Source organism: Canis lupus, chromosome 24, assembly GCF_011100685.1.
Source record: "Canis lupus familiaris isolate Mischka breed German Shepherd chromosome 24, alternate assembly UU_Cfam_GSD_1.0, whole genome shotgun sequence".
In the NCBI taxonomy this organism is placed as follows: Eukaryota; Metazoa; Chordata; class Mammalia; order Carnivora; family Canidae; genus Canis; species Canis lupus.
In genome coordinates, this window is record NC_049245.1 from 34966156 (window position 1) to 34990483 (window position 24328).

A 24328-nucleotide genomic window follows, 5' to 3' on the forward strand; every position below is an offset into this window, starting at 1 on the left:
TGAGTAACATACGAGCATAATGTAACAGACACTTACAGCAGTGTCTGGCCCGGAGCGCCACTACCCAAACATTAGCGAGTGTACTACCATCTTATCCAATGTAACAGACAGTTATCCCAGGGCTCTGGTGTTTGTGACCTTGTGGAATCTCCTCCCTTCCAGTGTACGCTGGCCTAGTGATCTACTTCTAACCACAGAAATGTGACAAAGGTAATGGGCTGTCACTTCTGAGATCAGGTGACATGAGGCTGACTTCCATCGTGCTAACAGGCTCTATCACGGGCTTTGAGGAAGCAAACGGCCAATTGTGAAGGCCCACAAGGCAAGAACTGAGGGCAGCCTCCAGCAAAGAGCCAGCTAGGACCTGAAGACCGCAACCCAAAAGCCCTCGAGGAAGTGAACCCTACTCACAACCACCTAAATAAATTCTAAAGGAAATAGATCCTTTCCCGGTTGAGCCTTCAGATGAAACCCCTACTCTAGCAGACACCTTGACAGCAGCCTGCCAGAGGACCTAAAGCAGAGCACCTAGCTTAGCCATGCCGACTCCTGACCACAGAAACCGTGAGATAAGAAATGTGCATTGTTGGGACACCTGGGTGGCTCTGCGGCTTAGTGACTGCCTTCGGCTCAGGGCATGATCTCAGATCCAGGGATCGAGTCCCACATCGGGCTCCCTGTGAGGACCCTGCTTCTCCTTCTATGTCTCTCTCTGCCTCTCTCTCTCTGTGTCTCTCATGAATAAATAAATCTTATTTTTTAAAAATGTACATTCTTTTAAGTTGCTATGTTTTGTGGTAATTTGTTATCAAGTGATACCTGATACACCTAGAAAGAAGGAATAAAAAGGAAATGACCAACAAAAACACATCAGTAAAAGATTATAAAGGTCTTGTCATCCAGAACTAAAAGGGAGCCTACTTTTAACACAATATAATAAAGGAATCTTTACCATGAGACTTCAAGAATTCTAGATACAACCATTCCCAATAACTGTCACCCATTTTTTTCTATTAGTAAATTAGTGAAGAGTAAATTATTATTACTGCCTGCTTAGTAATATAATAAATACTCTTTCTTACTAGGTTATTACTCAGTAACTACTATTAACAACCACTGAGAGTAACAAGCCTGATGAAGTGAAGTCAGGCATCAATCAGCATGCATTCACTTGACAACTCTGTACCAACATGTACTGTGTGTACCGGGCACTCTTCTAGGCCTTCGAGGTAAGCAAAATAGACCAACTCCTGCTCTCAGGGAGCTGACATTCTGGTGGTTATTCTGCTATCAAGCAGTCCCACATGGACCCACACACACACTCCAGTGCACTCTCACATGATGGTGAAAACAGCTCTAGGATGGATTCAAGAGCGAGCACAGAAGCACCTGGCAAATTCAAACAAAGAGCCTGCAGGAGAGAACACCCATCAATGAACCCACTTCGGGGAATCCGGTCACCGCGCCCCAGAGGGTGGGAAAATCAGGACAGAATCCAGTACTCCCTAGGCCATCCTGGTTCCTGAAAAATCTAGGCCTAACGTCATACCTTACACATCTCCTTCTTAAGACTCAGTCACTTTGTTCCACGTGGCTACTAAATGCAAACCAACGCCTTGGTCTGTTATTAAATGACAAACAGCGTGTTAAGGAAACTCTGTCAATGAGAGACATGAATTCTCAAAGGTAATCGATGTCATTTTCCAGCTATGTACTGACTGTAGAATCAAAGGCCTCAGAGTAACATGCAGTGCATCCAAGATTTCTCTGCTTAGATTCAACATTAGATGCAGATGGAAGAATTTGGACTTGGAGATCCTCAGGAAAAACAGGATCTCCCCTCCTGAGCACCCCATAAAGCCTGTGAGGTCGTGATCCTCCTGGCTCCCAACAGGAAGTCGGTCCTCTGGCAGAACACGCCCCTAGCCCCCAACCCGGCACCACAGCACTCACTTTACTAGTGTACTTGGCAATGTCCGCAGCGACGTCGGCGGAGGCAGTGGCGATAGGCAGGTCTGCGTTGACTGAGGATGCGAGGGTGCTTGCAGACCCCGAGCTGGTGACCAGGGGTGATGACTGAGTGCTGGTCACCAGGGTGATGGTGGAAGTGGATGGACTCTGCGTGATCTCCTTCTGCTGCACAGCTAGGAAAGCAAAGGGTCCCGGTCACCCCACTGCTGTGGGAAGGGCCCAACCCAGCAAGAAGCTGCGGAGAGGGAGTGAGGTCCCTGACGTCCATTGCTTAAGCTCTTCTATTCAAGTGACAGAGATTCTCCTCGTGACCAGATTCTGGCCAGGATCCTCTCAGCCTTTTCTGGGACTAGGCCTCAAGCTTGGCCCATAAAGCCTTCCGTAAACACTAACATGGCTTCCAACAGCTCAAGTTCACTTCTCTAGGATGACTCCAGTCCCCGCTGCCAAAGTACCTGCCTGAGAAACCAAGGCTGCCAAGTGAATTTACCATTTGTTCTAGCCAACACTCAACGACCCCTGTCTCCTGGTCTCCATGGGATGGTAGGAGTCTAACTCCAAAAAGCATTATTAGCAACCCCGTATGGGTTTCACATGGACCAACCACTACTTCCCATTTTTTGTAAAATTTCACCTCCCTGACTCTACTGGAGTCTCTACACAGTCCCTTCCCACCCTCACCACACTCATCCTCCTTTTAAAACGCCCAGTCACTTCTGTACAAATTGGGAATGACTTCAGTTCCTGCTGGACTGCTTTCTCCCTGTTGTAATAGTACATATTGATTACAACCCATCCTTACCAGGTTAACTAGTATCCAGCTTTGTCTTTGACACAAGACAACTTGGAAACTGAGAACCACACCATCAATGGGCCTCTTCTTGCTAGCACCTAAATTCCCCTGGAGAAGCTCCTAATTTTTACCGGGTACGAACACACACCAAAAAAAAGACTGGAACTAGGATTCAATCCTGTCCCATTAGCTCTTTAAATACCGCGAGCAATCCAGCTGCACTCCCACTGCACCTGTCCAATCTTCCTACCCTCCAGTCTTCAAAAGGGTTCTTAGGGGCTGTTCGAGACCTGGCTACCTTTCGACCCATACCCTGCTGCAACTCTTTATACTTCTACTCACTAGGATGCACTCAGTATGTGAGAGTTTCAACTAAAGACCCCAACCTCTAAGGATCTAGATCTAGGCTTCCCTGCGAGACAAGATCTGCATTAGCGCTCACGAAAGCTGGGCCAACTGGTACTCATCCAAGCAATGCCAGATGGAGCCTCCTCCATGGCTGGGGGTGGTTTTGACTCCACAACTTCGCCAACTGGTGCTTGATGCTGGCTCTTCTTCTGTAGGTGGCTAACCTCTAGTTATCAAGATACCCTTTGCTACCAATTCCTCACACCATACTCTTCCCAAAATAATGCCAAGAGGTTCATGGGTGTGCACAAGAAAATTTACACAAAGGTATTCATTGCAGCACTGCTTACAACAGGGGGAAAAAAAAAAACTGGGAGCAACCTAAATGCCCATCAGTAGGGGAATACTTGATTTAAATCAACTGTGGAATACTATGCAGCAGTCCAAAATAACATAGATAGAGCTATATGTGCTAACATGGATGAACTTCCAAAACATGCTGATGGGTGAAAAAAAAAAAAGAAAAAAAGAAGAAAAAAAAGTATGGTACCATTTGTATGTTTTAAAAAAAGGAAAAAGAAAAAAATACTATTTTTATGAAGAGTCATATATACATAAATATATATGCATACATGCATAAAAAAGGTTTCACGGTTAACAGTGGCCACTGAGAAAGGGTGAAGAATGGAATGGAAGTTCGGTCAAGACAACAGATTGTGGGGCAAATATTTTACCCCTCTCTAAGAAGCCTATATGCATGTATTGTTTCTAACACAGAGGGGAAAAAAAATAAAAGTGAAAAAAACAAGTCGCAAAACAACTTTTAAAAATAATGCCACATGGAATGCGCGAGGCCTTCAAGATACAAAGGCCATGAAACAAAAAAGAACTGAAAAAAAAAAAGAAAAGAAAAAAAAAGAAAAACATTTCTGTCTCTCCTGTCGATGTGGCGAGGAGGGAGTGGGCGCCACGTTGAACAGAAGGGGGCATGGTACCTTTCACAGCCTGTCTGGTCTGATATCTCGTCCCCTGGGTAGACTGAGGCTGCTGGCTCTGCTGCTGGCTCTGCTGCTGGCGCTGTATCTTCTGCATGTGCCACTTTTGGGAAGACGTTTGAAACTTACTTGACGAGTTCCACACGACCCGCTGCACGGCCGGGGCAGTCTCCTTCGGTAAAAGCGGCCTCTGCTTTTTCACCGGGCTTCCCGTGGCGGCGGCAGTGGCGGCGGCGGCGGTGGCGGCCGGGGCCGTGACCGTGGACGTGGTGCTGGTGGTGGCCGTGACACCAGCCGTGGGTGTTTGGGAGGAGGAGCGGGTGAGGAGCGGAGTTTCAGGTGGGGACTGGCTGCCCGCCGTAGTGGACGGTGGAGCTTTGCCTACAACTAAAGCTGATGCGTCGGGGGGCGGGGGGGACAGAAGAGGAGAGATTGGACTCAGGTTCACCTGCGGGGTTTCTCTTCTCCAGCATGTTCTGGGTTAAACAAAGCAAGGCCAACCAAGAATGCTGAACAAATTCAGTGTGGGAGGACCCCACCCCCGATGGAGGAGCACATCTCACCTTATCCACAGAGGCCGCTGCTGTGTATCTATCTCAGAGTGTCGGCCTCTTCTTGCCCACATCGGAGGCTCCTATAGGGGCCTCTGGGGCAAATGAGGCGAACTAGACCCAGCCCCTGCCCTCAAGCTGTCCACCAGTGAGTGGAGGAACAGAACCACCACAAGCTGTCTTGTGTTACGGTTAGAACTGGGTAAGCACTTTGTGAAACACCCAACCAAAGTCGACCCAGAGATTAAGAGAATCCTTTTGGCTAAAGAACCTATAGAGCCTGTACCCCTAAGTATCAGGTAACTTCCCAAGGGCCAAAGCACTGGAAACATGAAGTCACCCAGAAGGAGAGTCTCCCTTGACCTCTGACTCCCTCCAGGACTAAGTCCCAGTGTGCTCTTAATGGCCTTGACCCCTGGGACTAAAGGGAATTCCACTCCATAGCCAGAACCTTCCCAACACCATGGTATTTATCTCTAAGGAGACTTGCTTCTTTGTTGCTGTTGATATTGTTTTATAATGTTTTTTTTTCCACTTTAATTCCAGTCGAGTTAACATACGGTGTTCTATTTGTTGCAGGTGTACAATATCGTGATTCGACAATTCTGCATGTTACTTAGTGTTCATCATGGGAAGCATACGCCCTGCTTTTAATTCTGATATGTTTATTCCCACTGCCACCTTTTATCAGGCAATAACTGGTGCGATGGTCAAATCTACATCTAAAATGAGCTTTAAAAGCATAGTTTATTTTAGAGTAGCTTTAAATAAAAATACGAAGTCAATGATTATACAAAGCAAGACTTGGGAAGGGCAAGAATAATGAATGTAAATGACAAGTTTGGAAAAGGCTGCTTTCCGGGAGTCTGTCTTCTGGGAGGGGGGGCTGTGAGGGAGGGGCAGGATTTCAACAGGCGGAAGTGAGAATTTGGAGGGTGACTGCGACAGCCAAGACGTGTCCAGGAGCAGCCAGCATTTTGGTCAGTGAGAGCAGGCAGTGAGGAGTGGCAGGAAGGCGGGTTAGAGCCAGAAGCACTGAGCAGCACAGAAGGGGTAGCCCCCTTGTGCTCATTTGTAAAGGGGGGTCCGTTATCACCGCCGAGGTCCCAGCCACCAGTGGAGCGGGTCTGCCCCCGAGAGAGGATGCCCAGGGATCACACACAAAACACAGGTACAAGTCAGCACCCCCAACTTATCAGACAATGTACCTTGACATAAGTGCCTTTCAGATTTATGTAACCCAGAAAAGACATGACCTTGATTATTCCAGGAAGGATATTCAGTACCCTGAGTTTTAGGAAGTCAAGGAGAGTGACAGAAAAAAAAGAAAGGGGAGGGGGGCTGACTTTCCTGACTCAGGAGGCCAGGGGGTGCAGGGAGCTTCCTTGGTGGCCGTCCCATCTGTCTGGCTCTCCTCCGCCTTCCTGCTCCTCTGGAGAGGAAGGAAGAGCCCAGCCAAGTTCATAAGTGGAGCCGGAAAGGGAGGGAGCTCTTCATACAGTGAGGAACCCTGATCCTTTGCCGGGATGACTTTGCGTGCTGGATACTGGATACAGCCCCTGTACCTTCCAGGAGGAAAGGGGGCTCTGAACCCAGGTTTTCTAAGAGCCGTGCACCAGGGCAGTCCCCTGGTGGAGCTTCTAACTTGCAGAGAAGCACCTTCCATGCCTCCCTTTCCTTCCAGGTGATGAATATATATATCATTACTGTTGAGAAGCTAACCTAGCCCCTCTCTCCTCAGACAAAGGACAACCACAAATAGGTCCTTTTCTTTCTACTGATTTGCAGAAGCAAAGAGTAACTTTGTGGGTGGGCTGCTGCTCTGCAGTGGTGATGGCTGGCCCTCTGTTCCAAATAAAAACTGTGGAGTGTGCAATCCAAAAAAAGATTCTAGGCTCAAAGTACCCTTTGGGGTTACCAATTAGATACTAAAATATTTTGATTTCTAGAAGATTCTAATGGTTTACTGGGGGAAGTGGGGGGGTAGGAAATTCCATTTGTCCCAGAAATTTTGAGTGTATAATCAAACCGAGAGCCCAGAAAAGGGTGAATCTCTTCAAGGCCAACACTCCAGAAGCTGCCCCTACTTAATTAACCTACTTATTCTAGTACCTGAAGGGGGGTCTTTCTAAGAGAAAGATGGAAATTACCGGTGTTGTAAGGGAAGCACAGCGGGGTCTCTAAGGAAGCCTCCCTTTGCCTCTATTCTGAGATCACCAACTAGAAAGCTATTTTGCTACCTCAGGCTGCCTATTCTACATATAAGCAGCATTCCTGGCTAAAGGTGAGCTGAAGGTCACTGTGGCACACTGTAATATGCTCTTTACCTAATAAACTTGAAAGTGAGGGATCCCTGGGTGGCGCAGCGGTTTGGCGCCTGCCTTTGGCCCAGGGCGCGATCCTGGAGACCCGGGATCGAATCCCACATCGGGCTCCCTGCATGGAGCCTGCTTCTCCCTCTGCCTATGTCTCTGCCTCTCTCTCTCTCTCTGTGTGACTATCATGAATAAATAAATAAAATCTTTAAAAAAAAAAAAAAAAAACTTGAAAGTGAAAATACACCATTGAAAAAAATGCTCTAGGGATGCCTGGGTAGCTCAGTGATCGAGTGTCTGCCTTTGGCTCAGGATGTGATCCTGGAGTCCTGAGATCAAGTGCCACATCGGCCTCCCTACATGGAGCCTGCTTCTCCCTCTGCCTGTGTCTCTGCTTCTCCTCTCTCTGTGGGTCTCTCATGAAAAAATAAATAAAATCTTTTAAAAAAAAAGAAAGAAAGAAAAGAAAAAAATGCTCTACTGCAGAGTCTGATACAAAACCTGATACAAAGCCAATTCTTCAAGACCAAAACTACCATCAAACGGCTCTAGATTTAAGACTGGTAGGTCTTTGTTCCAACCTCTGGGATGACATCCTAACTGAATCATATTTTAGAATCATCTTCTTAATTACATCCACCACTCACTTGGGATCCCCTGGACATATTTCTTTCAAACATCAGTGCAAGGAAGAGCTGTGTTTCATTTAATCAACTGGGTTTCCCCTCCTCCCCAACTTTTTGGAAAAATAAGAGAACTTTTAAGGGACTAAAGTATTTCTCTTTTTGCTTTGACTGCTAGGAAGCTCACAGCCAACATGAAAGCCCAATTTTGCCAATCTGAAGGCTGGAACCTATTCCTGTGCCTAAACTTTCCCAGAACCTCCTACTATTCTACTTTTATCTTTTACAGACTTTATTTTCATTTTGTCTCATGATTAAATCTTCTTATCAGTCTGTTACAGATTCTTTCTGGAAGGGGAAGAGGCATAAAACCAATCCATCAAAAGCTATGTTTCAGAAAATAAGGAACAGTATAGCTATATCATTCACAGGAGCACTGCCATCTCTATACCCGAATATTCCCATAAACCACATGGAATAAATAGCACTCCCTGATTATTTTCTGCCACATTTGCCTCAAACCCCAATCCACACATCATCAGAATTTTTAGAGACTACCCATAAACTCTAAGGTGACTCAGGAATGGAATGGCATTCTATCCTTCCTGCCCACAGTCAACTGCTTCTCTTTCTCCCTCCACTGCACCATTCAGGCACATTTCATTCCATCCTCACTGACAAACTGCAAGAATTTTCTCTCCGTAACAACTGAGGTTCCGTGGCAGTCCAGGCTGACAAGGACACAGAAGAAAGATTCTCAAGGCCCATCCCCAACTTCCTGTAAGCAGCCAGATTCAGAAATCCCCAGGGGGGCATAGAATCACATCTTACTCAAGAGTTGGGTTGAGAAAAATCAGCTCCCCTCAAAAGTCGGGCATGGTCAGAAATTGAGCCTGCTTTTCCCTGATGGTACTCACAAAGTACATAAAATTTTACAGCCACGACTTCCAGTTTGTCCTTAGGCAACATTTTTCCTGGGCCCTCCATTAATTCTGCATTATCTTTCTTGCGTACGTTGGAATCCCCTCATACCCATTCGCCAAACCAATGGAAAAAGGGTGCGGATTGCTTTGTCCACGGGAAGGACACCCTTCACATCATTCACACATTCCATCTGGAGGGTCTGCCAAGAGGCCTGGGCCACGCAGGCTTCCAGGCAGCTACTATTGGTTCAATCTGTAACATCAGCAATGGGGGTACCACTCGGATCAGGCACTGGTTCTCAGCCAGAGGAGATTCTCCTTCCCAGGGAACAAAAAAAAAAAAAAAAATCCTTGACTGCCACAACTGGGCAGATGCTACTGGCATCCAGTGGGCAGAGGCCCAGGATGATGTTAAACATGCTCCATTGTAGAGGATAAAGTACCACTCAGCATAAAACATCAATAGAGCCAGGGCTGAGAAATCCTGGACTCGGGTCCATGAAACACATAGATGGTGGAACACCAATTCAGGTGCCCCCCCATCGAATGCTTTCTCTGTGTCTACTGCCCCAAGGAGCACTCAGCATTCTGGGACCATCTCCCCAAATACTCTCCTATTCCAGTAAGAAAAGGCACTGGTGAGGGGTCTGGGCAGCATGAAAGGAAGCTGAACTCATCAAGATCTTTGACCTGCACTCTTCTAACAATTTCAACTGTGTCACAGGTCTAAATGTTGACACTTTAGGGAAGTGAATAAGCCTGTTGGGAGAACAGATGCTTCAGCTAAAAATGACCTGACTGCTGGAAACACCTACCACTTTTTATTTTTCTGGGCTCAAAATCAACCGCAATGGGATAAGTACTAAGCAGATGATAGGCAGGCAGGCCTGGGGCGGGTGGGGGGCTGGAGGGAAGGGGGTCAGTCCTGGGCCTGATCAGTGACTTAGCTAGGTGACCTTGAGCCAATCAAGGCTGTGTTCTGGTGCCACCCTTTGTGACATCGGAGGGTCACGTACCTTCTGGGAATACAAACACAAGGTGGCACTCTAAACTAAATCAAGAAACCAGAAAGTGGTGCAATCACTTACCATCCTGCTTGGGAGATGTTTCTTTGGGTTCCTTCTTATTTTTACGACCCTCCCGCCCAGAATGGTCTTCTCCTAAATCTATGACAAGTTCACTTTCTGAATCGGAGTCCAGGCCCAAATGCACTGTTGGGGAATCAGTCTCATCTTTCCCCTTCAGTTTATCCTTTGTGGGATGAGGGGAGGCTTTTGCTTTTTCTGAAAAGTCCTTCTCAGGCTGGGGGCTTGCCTTTTCCTTGACTGAGCCCGGATCTGCTTTCTCGCTGGCTGGTGATGTGCTTTTCAGCTCCTCCTTAGTCTCCACTGGGTTGGCCAGTTTGGGCTTTTTTTTGACAGCCGATGGCTCTTTGTCCATCCGACTACCCTCTTTGTCCTCTGCGTCTTCTGGCTCATTCTTGGACTTCTGCTCATCATCACTGATATACTCACTATCGCTACTATCAGACTTCTCAGAATCTTCCGAATCGCTGTGCTCTACGGCCGTGTAAACATCTTCCGAGATTTCATTTATGCCTAAATTCAAAGAGAAAACCCAGCATGTGGCGTAGTCACAAAATAAAGAGCAGGACCCAAAATGCAAACATTTTCCACGCCAAATGCTGGAATAAAAAAAAAAAAAAAAAAAAAAAAAACATTTCAAATCGCATCACACTGGCCTGGTAGGGTTACCGGTGAGCTGCTGATAAATGCAACTTGGGTTTGCAGAGGGTTTCAGTTACTGACATTCAAAAATGGCATGGGACCAGACAACATAAATTTTAAATTTATCCAGAGCTATGTGTTTGCGTCACTGATAACTACTTAGGATGTAGAGAATGGGAGGAAGGGAAGGGAACAACAGAGATGAGCTGTTAAAATGGATCCATTATACAGATCAGAAAATAGAGGCCCAGAGAAATCACCTATCCTAGGACATAAAGAAAACCAAGACAGAGGCAAGGCCAGAACCCTGGGTTCCTCAGAGACCACCAGTGCTCTTCCCACGAATTCCCAAAGCATTCAAGTCCTTTTCCCATTGTGTCCAGGGCTCAAAGAAATAAGCCAAAGCCTTACAAAGCAGAGGCTGCCAACTCACAGCCCACAAGCCACATCTGGCCAGCACACACATGTTATTTAGGAAGCAAGAGTTTGGCTCAGTAGATACTTTGTTGTTTGTTTTTCACTTACAATAAACGTATTGCCCAATTCACAAATCAGGAAACTTCACACAGAAATCAAGACAGGGCGCTTGTATGGAAAAGAGCAGAGGATCCAGCCACTCTGGGTCATAGGCCTGCAAGGCAGTGGCTGGCTAGAGCCACAAAGCCACTGGCCGCTTCCATTTCCAGCTGACCTGGGTGACCAGCCCACCCTCCTGCTCTGTGCTGGTCCAGAGGTGAATTGCCATCTTATCCACCCTGTTCTTCCACGGACAGTGGAGTCAAGAGCAAAGTCACACGTTTCCACATCTGTATCAACAGACAGACAAAATGACTTTGTAGCAGGTGTTTCACACACACACACACACACACACACACACTCACTCTCTCTCTCTCACTCTCTCACACACACACACAAATGGGCAAAAGCATACTCCGTTTAACCGATTTATGTATCCTGCTCCCAGCAGCGAGTGTCATCTGGCTGCAGATAAATAAATACTATATCCTAAAATTTTCAAGTGAGAAAAACCCAATCTATACTATCTTCATTCTAGAATAATGGCCATGAGTGGGGTCACTGTCCTGATCCAGAAATACTAAAAGGAAACCTGCAAACAGATAAAAGCCATGAGCAGCCTACCAGAATCATTACATAATTATATGCCTCTACCAGGGCTCAATCAAAACCAGAAGAAGCCAAAATACAAAAACTCAGATCTGATATGACTTTTGGGTCCCTAAGGCTTACCGTAGTTAACAGTCAGACACAAGGCCAAGTGTGACCATATATATAATAAGAAAAGCTTGGGTACCAGAGCCCAAAAAACATGAATTCAAATCCTGCTCTTATACTTTGATTCACTGTGTGACTCTGACCTGGTAACTGTGGTCTCTGAGCCTTAGTTCCTTCATCTGCAAAATGGGATGGATAATGGCAACAACCTCTAAGGACAATCTATGCACTGTGCAAGGTATGCAGGAAACAGCCGGTAAACAGAAATATTAAAATTCTTATTAACATGAATAATAAATCGAGGAGTCAGATCAGCTGCACAGAAGGACCCAAGGCACAAATTTAAATGGCCTGCAAAATTTCAACCATGCCATTCAGTGTCCTAACAAAACAAAAATCCAACAAGGAATGTCCTCCTCTGGCCCTTCTAGATGACTCCTAACTATAGCTTACTCATCCCAAGGTCCAAAGTACCCACAGACACTGTAAACCTCACCCACCCTTGTGTGGCTCTCTTTCCTGAGGCCAGCCATCCCCTACTTCTATGCAAATACCGTCCTGGCATTGTTTACTTAAGTCAACCAATATTCCAGAGAATCTGCTATGTACACAAGACCAAGTAAGTACCTTGGAGAATGTATATGCTTATAAGGCAACCTCCCTGCCCTCAAGGAGCTTCCAGTCTCGCTTCCAGGCTAGAGGGACACCCCCACACAAAGAGACCGCTGATGCTTCCAAGCAATAAAGTGCCACAGGAGGCAGCAGATGGGGAGGTGAGGGCAATCAGAGGAGACTTCCTGGAAGAGGCGATGCCTAAGCTCAGCCTTAGGGAAAGGATTCAGGTAGGCAGTGTGAAGGCAGGCAGCACGGGGAAGAGGAAGGGAGGCAACAGGTATAGAAGCAGGATGCGTGTGCCAGGTGGGAAGGGCTCAGCCTGCAGCAGAAGAGTTTGTGTTGGACATTTGTGGGCCAGACTTGATCCTGAGAGGAAGACACTGATGTGTCCTGACCGGGAGCACAGGGGCAAACTCAGGAGGATCTTTCTTTCCCTTTTCAAACACCCGTACTATCTCCACCTGGAGTCTGCAGGTGGCCACAACCAGAGAATAAGCTGGGTGGGATTCAAAGAACCCCTCTGAGCCACTGACTAGCAAACCTGAAACATCCCAACACGAGTGGAACTCTATTTTAGTTGCACAAACAGGGCCAAGGTCAAGCAGCTGCTAACAGCAGCCCACGATCCAACTCTGGCTTCATCCAGGCGGTGACCCTACAAAGAGTTAACAGTGAGGATGGTGACGACAGTGCCTGTGCGAGCAAACCAAAGGACATACCTAATTGTGCTTTACAACTCTCTATGGTCTTGTCCAGATTCAGCTGGAACCTGCTGCGGATCTGGCGCTTAGGCGAGATGAGGGGGACGGGCGCTGTCTGCTGCTGGACTGACTCGCTTAGCTCCTTCAGGTCCATCTCGGCCTTGCTCCGATCTGGAAGACACAATGACACCCTCGTCAGATGGATACCAGACGGAGGCAACCCCCCTCATTACTTTGCCTCCTTCCTGCAAACACACACATTAGAACACAGTGGCAGGAGGAAAACCTCTAACCTTCTTCCGGTTTGCCCCAAGAGCATCATCTGCTGGCCGATGGGCTGACTTGGGAGATAATGGTCCCAGAACACATCTGGCAGATTTACCCCGTCTACTCCAACAGTCGCCTGGGTAGCTTTCAATATTTAAAATGCACAATCCCAGCCAGATGGTTGTCTGTGGAACTCCGCATCATTAGGGAGCTCGGGAGCCAAAGGTAACGGTGAGATTGTCTCAGTATCAGCAGATAAAGTCACACCGAGTCTGGCCAGGGTGTACTTTTCACGCCAGGCCCAGATCAGAAAGGGTGTGCATCCCCGCACCCGCCCCATAACTGAGGGCCCAGTTCCCCAGTCATCACAGAGACTTCACTTTTCATTCCTAGTCGACTAGACTGGACCTCAAGTGAGAAAGGAAGACAAATGTCAGAGGCAGACCACTCTCGCCAAGCTGTTGGCCCTCCTTTCGACTCAGGCATCCATCTGAATTAAAGTCGGGTGAATGGACTGGCTGTGGATATTAAACCTGTATCTTCTCACTCGGATACCGTCGGTCCAAGCTCCATTCCCTGATCCCAGGCAAAGGCCTCTGACGGAGGACTCAGGGCCTGGGGTCTGGCCACCCTCCCCATTTCTGCCACAGATCCTTATATGACCAAGTGGACCAAGGGTCTGTGAGCTCACATTGCTTGAATTCCTTCCCCACTTCCTCTAATACCCCCGAAAATGGAAGAAAGTGTGACAAAATGAAGGTGGCTTGTACAGGCCCAGAAAAAATGGGAGACTTCACAGGCAGAGCCTGCCACCCTCTGGTGTCCCCCCCCACCCCCATCTCCAACTGACCCCAAGCAGAGAATGCGAGGCACATTCCCTGCCCCGAACTGATCCCAGAAAAACAACTGGAAAGCCTGTGGCATCCATCAAGGACAAAGACAAGAAGCGCCCTCTGAGCCTGCTGCTACCATGTGGGAGCTGACCCTCAGACTTCCTCCATCTCCCTAATAACCCCACCCCAACATTGCACCTATGCCCACCACAGGCTGTGCAAGGGGCCCAGGGTATAATCTGAGGCCTGGACTATGAGGGCTGCTCAAACCCTTCATTCTCTGCTCGTTTCTATTTCCCAACATGACCCCCACACCCTCCCCTTCACCCAGGAATGGGGCAGGTTCTCACCCTGCACGCCTAGAGACTCGTTCCTTTAAAGCAACTGGGGGAAGGGGAGGAGGGGCAGCTTCCCATGAGACCCAGGCAACGTACCCACAGCTAGCTAACCAGAGCAAAAAACTGCTCCAAGTTGATTTTATCACCAAAATTAGGTCCCCACCAAGGTAAGATTAGGAAGGGCCCTTTCCCAAAAACATACTCCAGGGCACTCCTCAGGGAAATTCTGGAAGTGAGCTGCTCAAAGCCAACGGATACCAACCTTCTCCTGCGAAAAAGGGCTCTAAGACTCTAAAAATCATATCCACCTCTGAGCACATGTATACATGTGTGTGAGTACCTGTGTGCATGTGTTTGTACAGGGTTGGAGGTGCTCACAGAGGAGACAGGCTAAAGGCATACACTTCAGAGCAGGGGACGGGGTGTGCATGCAAATCTATTGGAGAAGTGCCTTACAAAGAGAACACACAGAGTGAAAACAGTAATAAAACAGCAAGAGGGAAAAGGATGAGGGAGGGCTAGGGAAACAGAAACAAAAAAGAAAGATCCAATTCAAGAGCCGTATGAAGACTCAAGATTTCAATAGCTAAGCTGAGGATGTGACAGGAAAGGGGGAAGGAGATGAAGCCTGTCTTATAACTTCTGCTTTCAGAAATGAGAAAGCAGGCTGCATTCCTAGGGGAATAGGCAGCCTTTCAAGGACAAAGTCCAAGAGAGAAATATCTCACAAAACTACTTTCCATCACTAATCTCAATAATGTCTAATCACAGCAGTTACCAAAAGAAAACAAAACATTGGGGATCCATGGGTAGCTCAGCGGTTTAGACCTGCCTTCGGCCCAGGACATGATCCTGGAGTCGTGGGATCGAGTCCCACATTGGGCTCGTTGCATGGAGCCTGCTCCTCCCTCTGCCTGTGTCTCTGCCTCTCTCTTTCTATGTGTCTCTCATGAATAAATAAATAAAATCTTTGAAAAAAAAAAAAAAGAAAGAAAGAAAACAAAACACTATCTACTCTACCAGGCATCAGCAAACTTCCTGTAAAATGCCAGAGATTAAATCGGGCTCTGCGGGCCATAAACAGGCTGCCAAAGTGGCCATAAACAATACATAAACTGATGACACTGTTCCAATAAAACTTTATTTACAAAAACAGGTGGGGGGCCAGATTTGGTCCAAAGGCCATAAAATTTGCCATCCCCATTTGTACTGCACAGACTATTAATTTCGGCTTCACAATGAAATAATCTATAGAGCTTTAAACAAAAAGATCCTAATGCCTGGGTCCCGATCTCCCACCTCCACCCCTGCCCCCCAAAGAATATGAATTAACTAGCCTGGGGGAAGGTTGGACACTGGCCCTTTAAATGGGGTGCCTGTCTGGCTCAGTCAGTTGAGCATGTGACTCTTGATCTCAAGGTCATGAATTTAAGCCTCACACTGGGCATCGAGCCTACCTTAAAAAAAAAAAGAAAAATTAGTAATAATAAGATTTTTTTTAAAAAGTACCCCAGATGATTCTAACTGACAACTATAAGGCTGAGAGAACCCCTGTATTAGTCTAATATTCTATGTGGGTGAAGAAAACTCCTGGAGCCCCTGGGTAGCTCGTTTGGTTAAGCTTCCAACTCTTGATTTTGGCTCAGGTCATGATCTCAGGGTTGTGAGATCGAGCCTTCCATCTGGATCCACGTTCAGCAGAGTCTATCTCTCTCTCTTGCTCTCTCACTCTCTGTCTCTGCATCTCTCTCTCCTGCTCATGCTCACTTTCTCTCATCCTCTTTCTAAAATATATAAATTTTTAATGGGGGGAGGGGGGGGACCCTCCTCCTGATTTGCCATAACCTTTGTCTGTGTTAACTTTCCAAAACTAGGGCTCATAAAAAGACACCTATGTCTCACCAGAATATTCGTGTGTGTGAGTAGCTGTGTGTCTACAGTAAATGCCATCTCTTCACTTTGGCCTAAAAAGACTGAACTCTGAAATACTCATAATCAAAAGGAATGAAAAGAAGGTAAAACACCTCATTATATAGTTAAAAGTTTCTCCAGTCAATAAACTACAGCAATGTTTATTCTAACAAGCAAGCACCAAAAGCTGGGGTGGGGGCTCTGGGATCAGGTCCCAGCCTTCAGGAGTTCAGCCAAATTTAATTAACTTTCTTGCATTTTCAGCTGCAATTTGACTTCTCCTCCCCTCCACAGAGAGAAAAGAAGAACTTCTCTTTCTCATTCAGCTGATAGTAGCTTATCAGGACTTCTTCCACCCCTGCCCTTCTATATCGGGAATATCTTCAGAATCCACCTTTACTGCCAACATTTTCAACTTTTCAGCTGATAGGAAGACAGCTTAGGCTATAAATGGAAACTAGAGAGAAAAAAATACCAATGCTAGAGAAAAAGACACGATCTTACATTTCTGGAGGGAGCATAAATCAGAACCATCCCTTTAGAGGGCAATTTGGCAGTATCGCTCAAAATGTCAACCACACATGGCCTCTGACCAGAGAGACTCTACTTCTAGGAATTCATCCTATGGCTACACTCCCACATAGGCAAAACGGGTCTTCACTGCAGCTGTTTCCAACAGCAAAACCACCTAGAGCCAATAAATAAGGTGCCTGGGCAAAGAAGTCAACACTTCACCTTGCAATGGGATAAAATACAGCTGCTAAAATAAAACCGCAGTGGATCTTTATGTGTTGCTCTGGAAAAGCCAAACTGTTTAATGAAAAAGGTGATAATCAGTAGAACACATTAGCATTGGTGTGGGGGAGGGAAAAAAGGAAATGGAACATAGATATGAATATATGTGTTCTTAGGTTTCTCAGTGTTGGCACTATTGATACCTGGGGCTGGATAAGTCTTTGTTGGGGGGGAGGGGGTGTCCTGGAGGTAGGCAGCTCCAGCCTGTCATGTGCATTGTAGGATGCTCAGCACCAGGTGCCAGCAGCACCCTTATTCCAGTTGTGACCATAAAAGTGTCTCTAGGGGCACACCCGGCTGGCTCAGTCAGTGGAGCATGCCATTATTGGGTATAGAGATTACTTAAAAATAACATCTTGAGGGATCCCTGGGTGGCTCAGTGGTTTAGCACCTGCCTTTGGCCCAGGTGTGATCCTGTGGTCCTGGGATCAAGTTCCACATCGGGCTCCCTGCAGGGAGCCTGCTTCTCCCTCTGCCTGTGTCTCTGTCCCTCTCTGTCTCTGTGTCTCTCATGAATAAATAAATAAAATCTTTAAAAAATAGTATCTTGAGAGATTGTCAAATGTCTCCCATTTTTTGTCTCCCGACAAAAATCACCCAGGTTAAAAACTCCTGGCATGTATAGAAAGAGCTCTCCAAGAAGACTAAACAGAGGCAACCATGGTCACTTGCTGTGAGGGGTACAGACACAGGTGATCAGAGGTTACAGGCAAGTTGGCTTTTCATTAAAATCTTTCTGTCTTGGGGCACCTGGATGGCTCAGCAGTTAAGCATCTGCCTTTGGTTCAGGGTGTGATCCTGGAGTCCCAGGACCGAGTCCCACATCCCACATCAGGCTCCCTGTGAGGAGCCTTCTTCTCTCTCTGCCAGTCTCTCTACCTCTCTCTCTCTCTCTCTCTGTGTGTGTCTCTCATGAATAAATAAAATCTTAAAAAAAAAACATCTTTCTGTCCTTTGAAATTTCTCTTACCACATGCATTCATGACTCATTAAAATAAACTTTCTAGGGCAGCCCGGTGGCTCAGTGGTTTAGCACCGCCTTTCGCCTAGGGCATGATCCTGGAGACCCAGGAACAAGTCCCACATGGGGCTCCCTGCATGGAGCCTGCTTCTCCCTCTGCCTGTGTCTCTGCCTCTCCTCTCTCGGTCTTAAATAAATAAATAAATAAATAAAATCTTTTTCAAAAATAAAACAAACTCTCTACAAGAAAAATATAAGCAGGTCTCTTTCAATTAAAAAAAATAGATTTATTGGGGCACTTGGGGTAGCTCAGTCAGTTAAGCATCGGACTCTTGATTTTGGATCAGGTCATGATCTCAGGGTTGTGAGATTGAGCCCTGTGTTGGGCTCCAGGCTGCTTGGGATTCTCCTTCTCTCTCTTTCTCTCTCTGCACACCCCAATCCCTCCCCTTTTACAGGTTCACACACACACACACACACACACACAAAGGAGAGAGAGAGAAAAAATAGATTTCCTTCGTTCAAAAGCTGCAGGCTGCCTATACGGATGGTCTTCCAGGAGCCATAAAATGGTGGCTCCTTCAAGGGAACAATAAGATCCAGACCAGAGACCTTGGCAAGTATCTCTCACCAATCAAAGTCATGCAGAGATCTTCCTCACCTCATCCTGAGGGGGGGAAAAAATCAAGGCAGCATGTGGAAAGCCTAAACCCTCATCTCAGCATCCATGCTCTCAAAGGATGCCTGATGTCAAGGTATCACTTTATCCAGAGAAAGAAAGAGGCCTCTCTTAAGTGACAGCAGAGGAATAAACAAGCAGCAATGTTCCAGGTCTGACAACTTCTCGCTCCTCTGTCAGCATCTCCACCAAAGCATCCAGGCACATTTGTGTCACTAACAGGACCAGTGAACTGCTGTGTTTGTTCAGCCCAAAGCAAACACCCTGTGCAATCAGAGGAGACGGGATTCCCAGAGAAGCAAACGAGAGTCTAGAAGGAGAAGGGAATCAGGCCTTCCTCCTCTCGTTCTTATCTATGACTTATTTTCCATACAGTCACAGAAAAGGGCTGTAACCATTCCCCAAGCGTTAGCTCCTTGTTTTTGAGCAGAGAGGAGGCTTGAGACAACAAATGCGGGGCCTGTGCGATAGCAAGCAGGGCGAGAATGGTCTCTATGGGAGATTTCCCCTCTGTTGTGTGACAAAATTATTTCTGAGAACCATGTATCCAAATGATGTCCCATGAGCTGGTTTTCGTGTTTGGGGTTGGATTTATTTGTTTTGACCAAGAGCTTTTATTTTTAATGCAACTGATTGCTTACTTTTAAAAACGAGGAAAACTCATACAAAAATCTGCATTTGTTTTTTTTTTTTTCTTGAAAATTCAGAGTTGGGGACACCTGGACAGCTCAGCTGGTTAAGTGTCTGCCTTCACCTGAGGTCATGATCTCGGGGTCCTGGGATGAAGCCCTGCGTTGGGCTTCCCTGCTAAGTGGGGAGTCTGCTTCTTCCTCTCCCTCTGCCCCTGCACCCCCCACCATTCATCCTCTCTCTTGCTCTTACACACACAAAATCTTTTTAAAAAAGAAAAGAAAAGAAAATTCAGAGTCTGACAACACAGGTTCAACTTGTGGGAGCTGCATCCTTTAGACAAGTACTCTGTCCTCCATGGGACTGTCCATTCGAAATCTTCACCCTGTGCCCTGACAGCTTAGGTAGACATTTGCCAACAGCAAGAGAAGCAGTATCCAGAACCCGCCAGCATCACAACACAGCCCCAGGACACCTGGGTGGCTCAGTGGTTAAACACATCTGCCTTCAGCTCAGGGCGTGATCCTGGGTTACCGGGATTGAGTCCCACATCGGGCTCCCTGGAGCCTGCTTCTCCTCTGCCTGTGACTCTGCTTCTGTGTGTGTGTGTGTCTCTCATCAATATATGAATGGAATCTTTAAAAAAAAAAAAAAAAACACACGGCCCCATCTTGCAGCATGTCCACTCACTATCTTGGCTAAGAGCACAAACAACAAGGCAGACAGACCAGTGTCCACAGTGTCACAGGCCAAATGTGACCTCGAAACACAGGAGAGTGTGATGCTGGCTGGTTAGGGAACTGTGCTGGTCTGTGCTCCAGTTTCTACTTCACTGAAATTAGGCTCTTGTGTACCTTGAAGGTTGTCGTATCTTTGTAATAGTTTTAATTTACAGAGAGTCAAGTTTGGGAAGAAATACAGTAGGAGTTTTAACACCTAGGTACACATAAGTACGTGTAACCCCCACCACCAACAGAATGCGGAACAATGTCCTCCGCCAAAGAATCCCTTTGTGGTTTGTAGTCAAACCCTCCCCCCCAAAAGCACTCATGTCTTCTAACTCTCTAATTTTGTCTTTTCCAGTTTTTTCTTTAACCAAATACCGTTCTGTTAGATCTAATAACATTGTCAGCATCCCCAGCACGGTCTCATTTCTGACTGCTCAAAGTAGTTGCGTGGATGCCAGACATGAAAAAAAGCCCCATGGGATGCCTGGGTGGCTCAGTCGGTTAAGTGTCCGACTCTTGATCACAGCTCAGGTCTTGATCTAAGGGTCATGAGTTCAAGCCCTACAACTGGGCTCCATGCTGGGTGTGAAGCCTACTTAAAAAGAAAAATCAAAAAAAGAAGCTCCATATAAAGCACCTGCCCTGTCCCTGGCCAAGCTCTTGAGGATTATTTAGAACTTCCCTCCACTGTCTGATCCTTCTACCCATCCGTGACACTTTCCACCGGGTCCCCTCTCTGATCCTGTTCCCGTTAGGTAACTGAAACGCCAGCCCATAAAACACCCACATTCCCAATGCTTTCACTTCCCACTGACAAACAAGGCATGCATCCCAGATCGGAAGGAGCGGGCGGGGGGAGCTTGTGCACAGGAGAGCCTTGGGTTCCATCATGCCTGCCCACCCACCAGTACACACAACAGGAGGAAATCTTTCACTGCCACCACAGGCAAGGCAAACCGAAAGACCCACAGCCATCCCAAGGATGCCCAAGACCACCTGCTTCAGGAAGAGAGCTCTTCTTGCCACACATGACTGGCAAGGGTGAAACATGACCATGAGAACTGCCCCTGCACAGTGTTCCTTTTCGGGGTGTAGGAGGTGGAAGGAGGGTGTGAGAAAGCAAACCACACTGTGGAGATGATCAGTGAATGTTCCCCAAGGGAACAAACGGTTCCCCTTTTGTTCAAGTGAGGAATTTCCACCAGCCAATCGGAGCTAGAGCCCCAAAAGTTACCACTTTGCCTGTTTTAGCACATCCAGGCTTTACTAACAGGTGGGCCAGGGTGAGCCAGGTTCTGGCCTCTGTGAAGACCCAGGCTTGCTCCAGCCCTGCCACCTACTGGATCCCTGATCCTGGGCACCTGGAGCCTCCACTACAGACCTCACTACCTCCATCTCAAATGGCACTGCAGGGCAAGATAAATCTGGAAAGGCCTGGCCTCCAGAGACTATGAATTCATGCATGGGCATCATTCCACATAGGTGGGTGCTCCTCCCTCCCTTCCTAAAATCCTGTATACTCAAGCCTCCCATCCCAGAGACCAAAAATGTCTCTAGACATTGCAAAGTGTCTCTTGGAGGGGAGTGAGGGGACTGTCCCTGGGGAAGAACAGCTGACATACGCTACTCTACACACAGCACCCAGGTGGCCCTTTTAAAATGCTCCATCAGTTTACATCCCTCCACTGCTCAAGCGGCTCCACACCAGGGTCCCACAGGGTTCCCATGCAGATGGGCCTCCTCTCCTTTCTCCCCCTCACCCATCAGGACAGGCCAAGGGACAGGCCAAGGGAAGGCCACATGGTCCTCCCTGCCATTCCTACCCAAAGGCCTGTAAATCTCTTGTTCCTTCTACAATGTTCTTCCTCCCAAAACAAGGATGGTTGATTTTTCTTGTCATGGAAATCTAGTTTTAAATACCACCTCTCAGAGGCCTTCTTCCCAACTACTCCCGTCCTGCACATCTCTCTCCCTATCATGTTAGCACACTTTACCTTCTCTCACAGAGTAAACTGGCTTATTTACCTTACTGTTTCTCCCTTTCTAGAACCAAGCTCTGTATAAGAGCAAGAAGACTCTTGCTCACCACTCCCTGCTGCCCCAAGCATAAAACAGCACAAAGCATGTAATAGATGCTCAATAAAAATCAAGGCTCATGATGGAACAGATCAATAAAATAACTTCATAGATGGGTATTTAGCATTTCTGGTGATAATTTTTCTGAAGACATTCACCTCAGGCAGTGCTTTTTAAAAAGACCAAATGAACTCCAATAGGTTTAAAAAAAAAAAAAAAAAAACAACAGGGCAGCCCAGGTGGCTCAGCATTTTAGCACTGCCTTCAGCCCAGGGCCTGATCCTGGAGAGTTCCATGTTGGGCTCCCTGCATGGAGCCTGCTTCTCCCTCTGCCTGTGTCTCTGCCTCTCTCTCTCTCTCTCTCTCTCTCATGAATAAATAAATAAAAATCCTTTAAAAAAAAAAAAAAAAAACCTACTAAGTCAGGGATAAAGACCAGCATTTTTTTTAATTAAAAGACAAAAAAACCCACAATATATCAGAATATACTGCACAGAGAAAAAAGCAAATACTGATTCATAAAACATTATATACATCAAGTGTGTGTATACATGTGTGTCTATGTGTGTGTAAAACATTAAATGTATATATACACAAATAGGGCTCCTAGGTGGCTCAGTCAAGTTAAGCGGCTATGAGGGTTAAGTGCTTGACTTTTTTTTTTCTTAAGATTTTATTTACTTATTTGACAGAAAGAGAGGACATGCAGAGGGAACAGCAGGGAGAGGGAGAAACAGGCTCCCCACTGAGCAGGGAACCCGATGTGGGGCTCAACCTCAGGACCCTGGGGGATCATGACTTGAGCCAAAGGCAGACACTTTACAACTGAGCCACCCAGTCACCCAGCAGCTGACTCTTGATTTCAGCTCAGCTCATGGTCTGGGGTCGTGAGATCAAGCCCAAGGATACCTCCAACTCTGTGGACAGTCTGCTCAAGATTCTCTCTTCCTTTGCCATTCTTCATGCTCCTGTGCACAAGATCTCTCACTCTCAAATAAATAATTAAATCTTTCAAAAGAAAAACAAAGTAAAACAAACACACACATACAAATACACACACACACATATATAAGAACAGGGTTACTGTGGTCAAGGGAAAGAAGCAGTTGTCAACACTAGCCTCAGTTACTTCAAGATGAAACAACTTTGCATGTCAACAAGCCCCAGGAAATCCCTTACTTGCTCCTCTTACTGATCTCTCTTATCTTTGCCCACTGTACCTTTTAAATATTTAGCACAGAGATAAAAGTTCAGAGCTCTCAAGAACCACACACAAAAGAAGACATCACAACTTTCAAAAATATTCATAACTGTGGCAGAAAGAGATTCCAAAAATTCCCACTAACCCAAGTTAAGATTCAGGATGCTCCCAGTGGTGGACGTTTTATCCGTTTTTGTCGTGATGGGTGTTGATGCTTGAGGAGAGAACGTTTTCGGGCTGCCAGATAAACTCCCTGCTTGTCCCGTCTTTGCAGAGGCAGGCGAAGCTGAAAGAGTATATTCATTGTTAAAAGACAGATATACAAATAAATAAGCAAATAAAACTTATGTGTAAGGGGAGAGGTGAGAAATCGTATTTGATTTCAACAAGGCCCCCAGAGCACCACAGATGGGGCACAGTGGGAAGGGCTGGTCATTTATATCAAGCACAGGCTTTAACCCAATGTTAAACCATTAAAGCTGCTAAAGAAGAAGGCCTTCCCAGTCGTTCTATTAAACACAAAGCTCTAAGACAAATCGGCTAAGCTGCCACTGAAATTGGTTTGGCCCATTCACGGGTGTAAATCTCAAAATAAATAGCGATTAAACCAGCCCCCACCACAGTCCAGATGCAGAGACCGGAGCCAGCCTTACAAATGGCGTGCCATCCATTTGTGGGAGATGCAGGAGCCGGCTCGCACAGTCGCTGCACCTGCCAGAGTTCAAGTGGACCCCTTGGGAGATCTCTGCTTCCCATTTCAAAGGTTCTGTGATACTGAATGAAGCCAAATTCAGCACCAGATGGAGTGAGGGCGTTGCTGGTCAATTATCTCCATCCTTCCTATGTTCCAAACTTTTATGGAAGGATAGAGAATCGTACCTAAGTCCAAGTCTTTTAAAAATACCTTAGAACTACCTACATACTGCTCCCCTGAGCCTCATCCACTAAGTGGGAGCAGGACAGAAACCAAACCATGTGACAGAATGGAGTGTTCAGATGGGCCACGCCTCCTGGAGATCCTGGAGATCCTGCCCCTTTGCCTAAACAGCCTGCCATTACTGGGACTGTCCTGTTACTGAATTCATGCCAGACAACAAAATGGCCAGCCTTCCTC

At 46.7% G+C, this 24328-nt stretch overlaps 1 protein-coding gene across 22 annotated transcripts in view; it reads right to left on the reverse strand.

Moving 5' to 3' along the window:
- The window catches only part of ZMYND8 (zinc finger MYND-type containing 8), a 143264-nt gene that overhangs the window by 21238 nt on the left and 97698 nt on the right, over positions 1-24328 (reverse strand). For 17 of the 22 annotated variants that reach the window (XM_038572520.1, XM_038572531.1, XM_038572524.1 and 14 more), the window contains 5 exons: positions 23360-23500; positions 12814-12966; positions 9608-10117; positions 4108-4500; positions 1954-2144 (listed from right to left, as the gene is read on the reverse strand). In XM_038572520.1, the coding sequence (XP_038428448.1) occupies positions 1954-2144; positions 4108-4500; positions 9608-10117; positions 12814-12966; positions 23360-23500 (1388 nt within the window). The remainder of the gene's footprint in view (positions 1-1953; positions 2145-4107; positions 4501-9607; positions 10118-12813; positions 12967-23359; positions 23501-24328) is intronic. The other 5 variants (XM_038572534.1, XM_038572532.1, XM_038572516.1 and 2 more) reach the window with 2 other exon arrangements.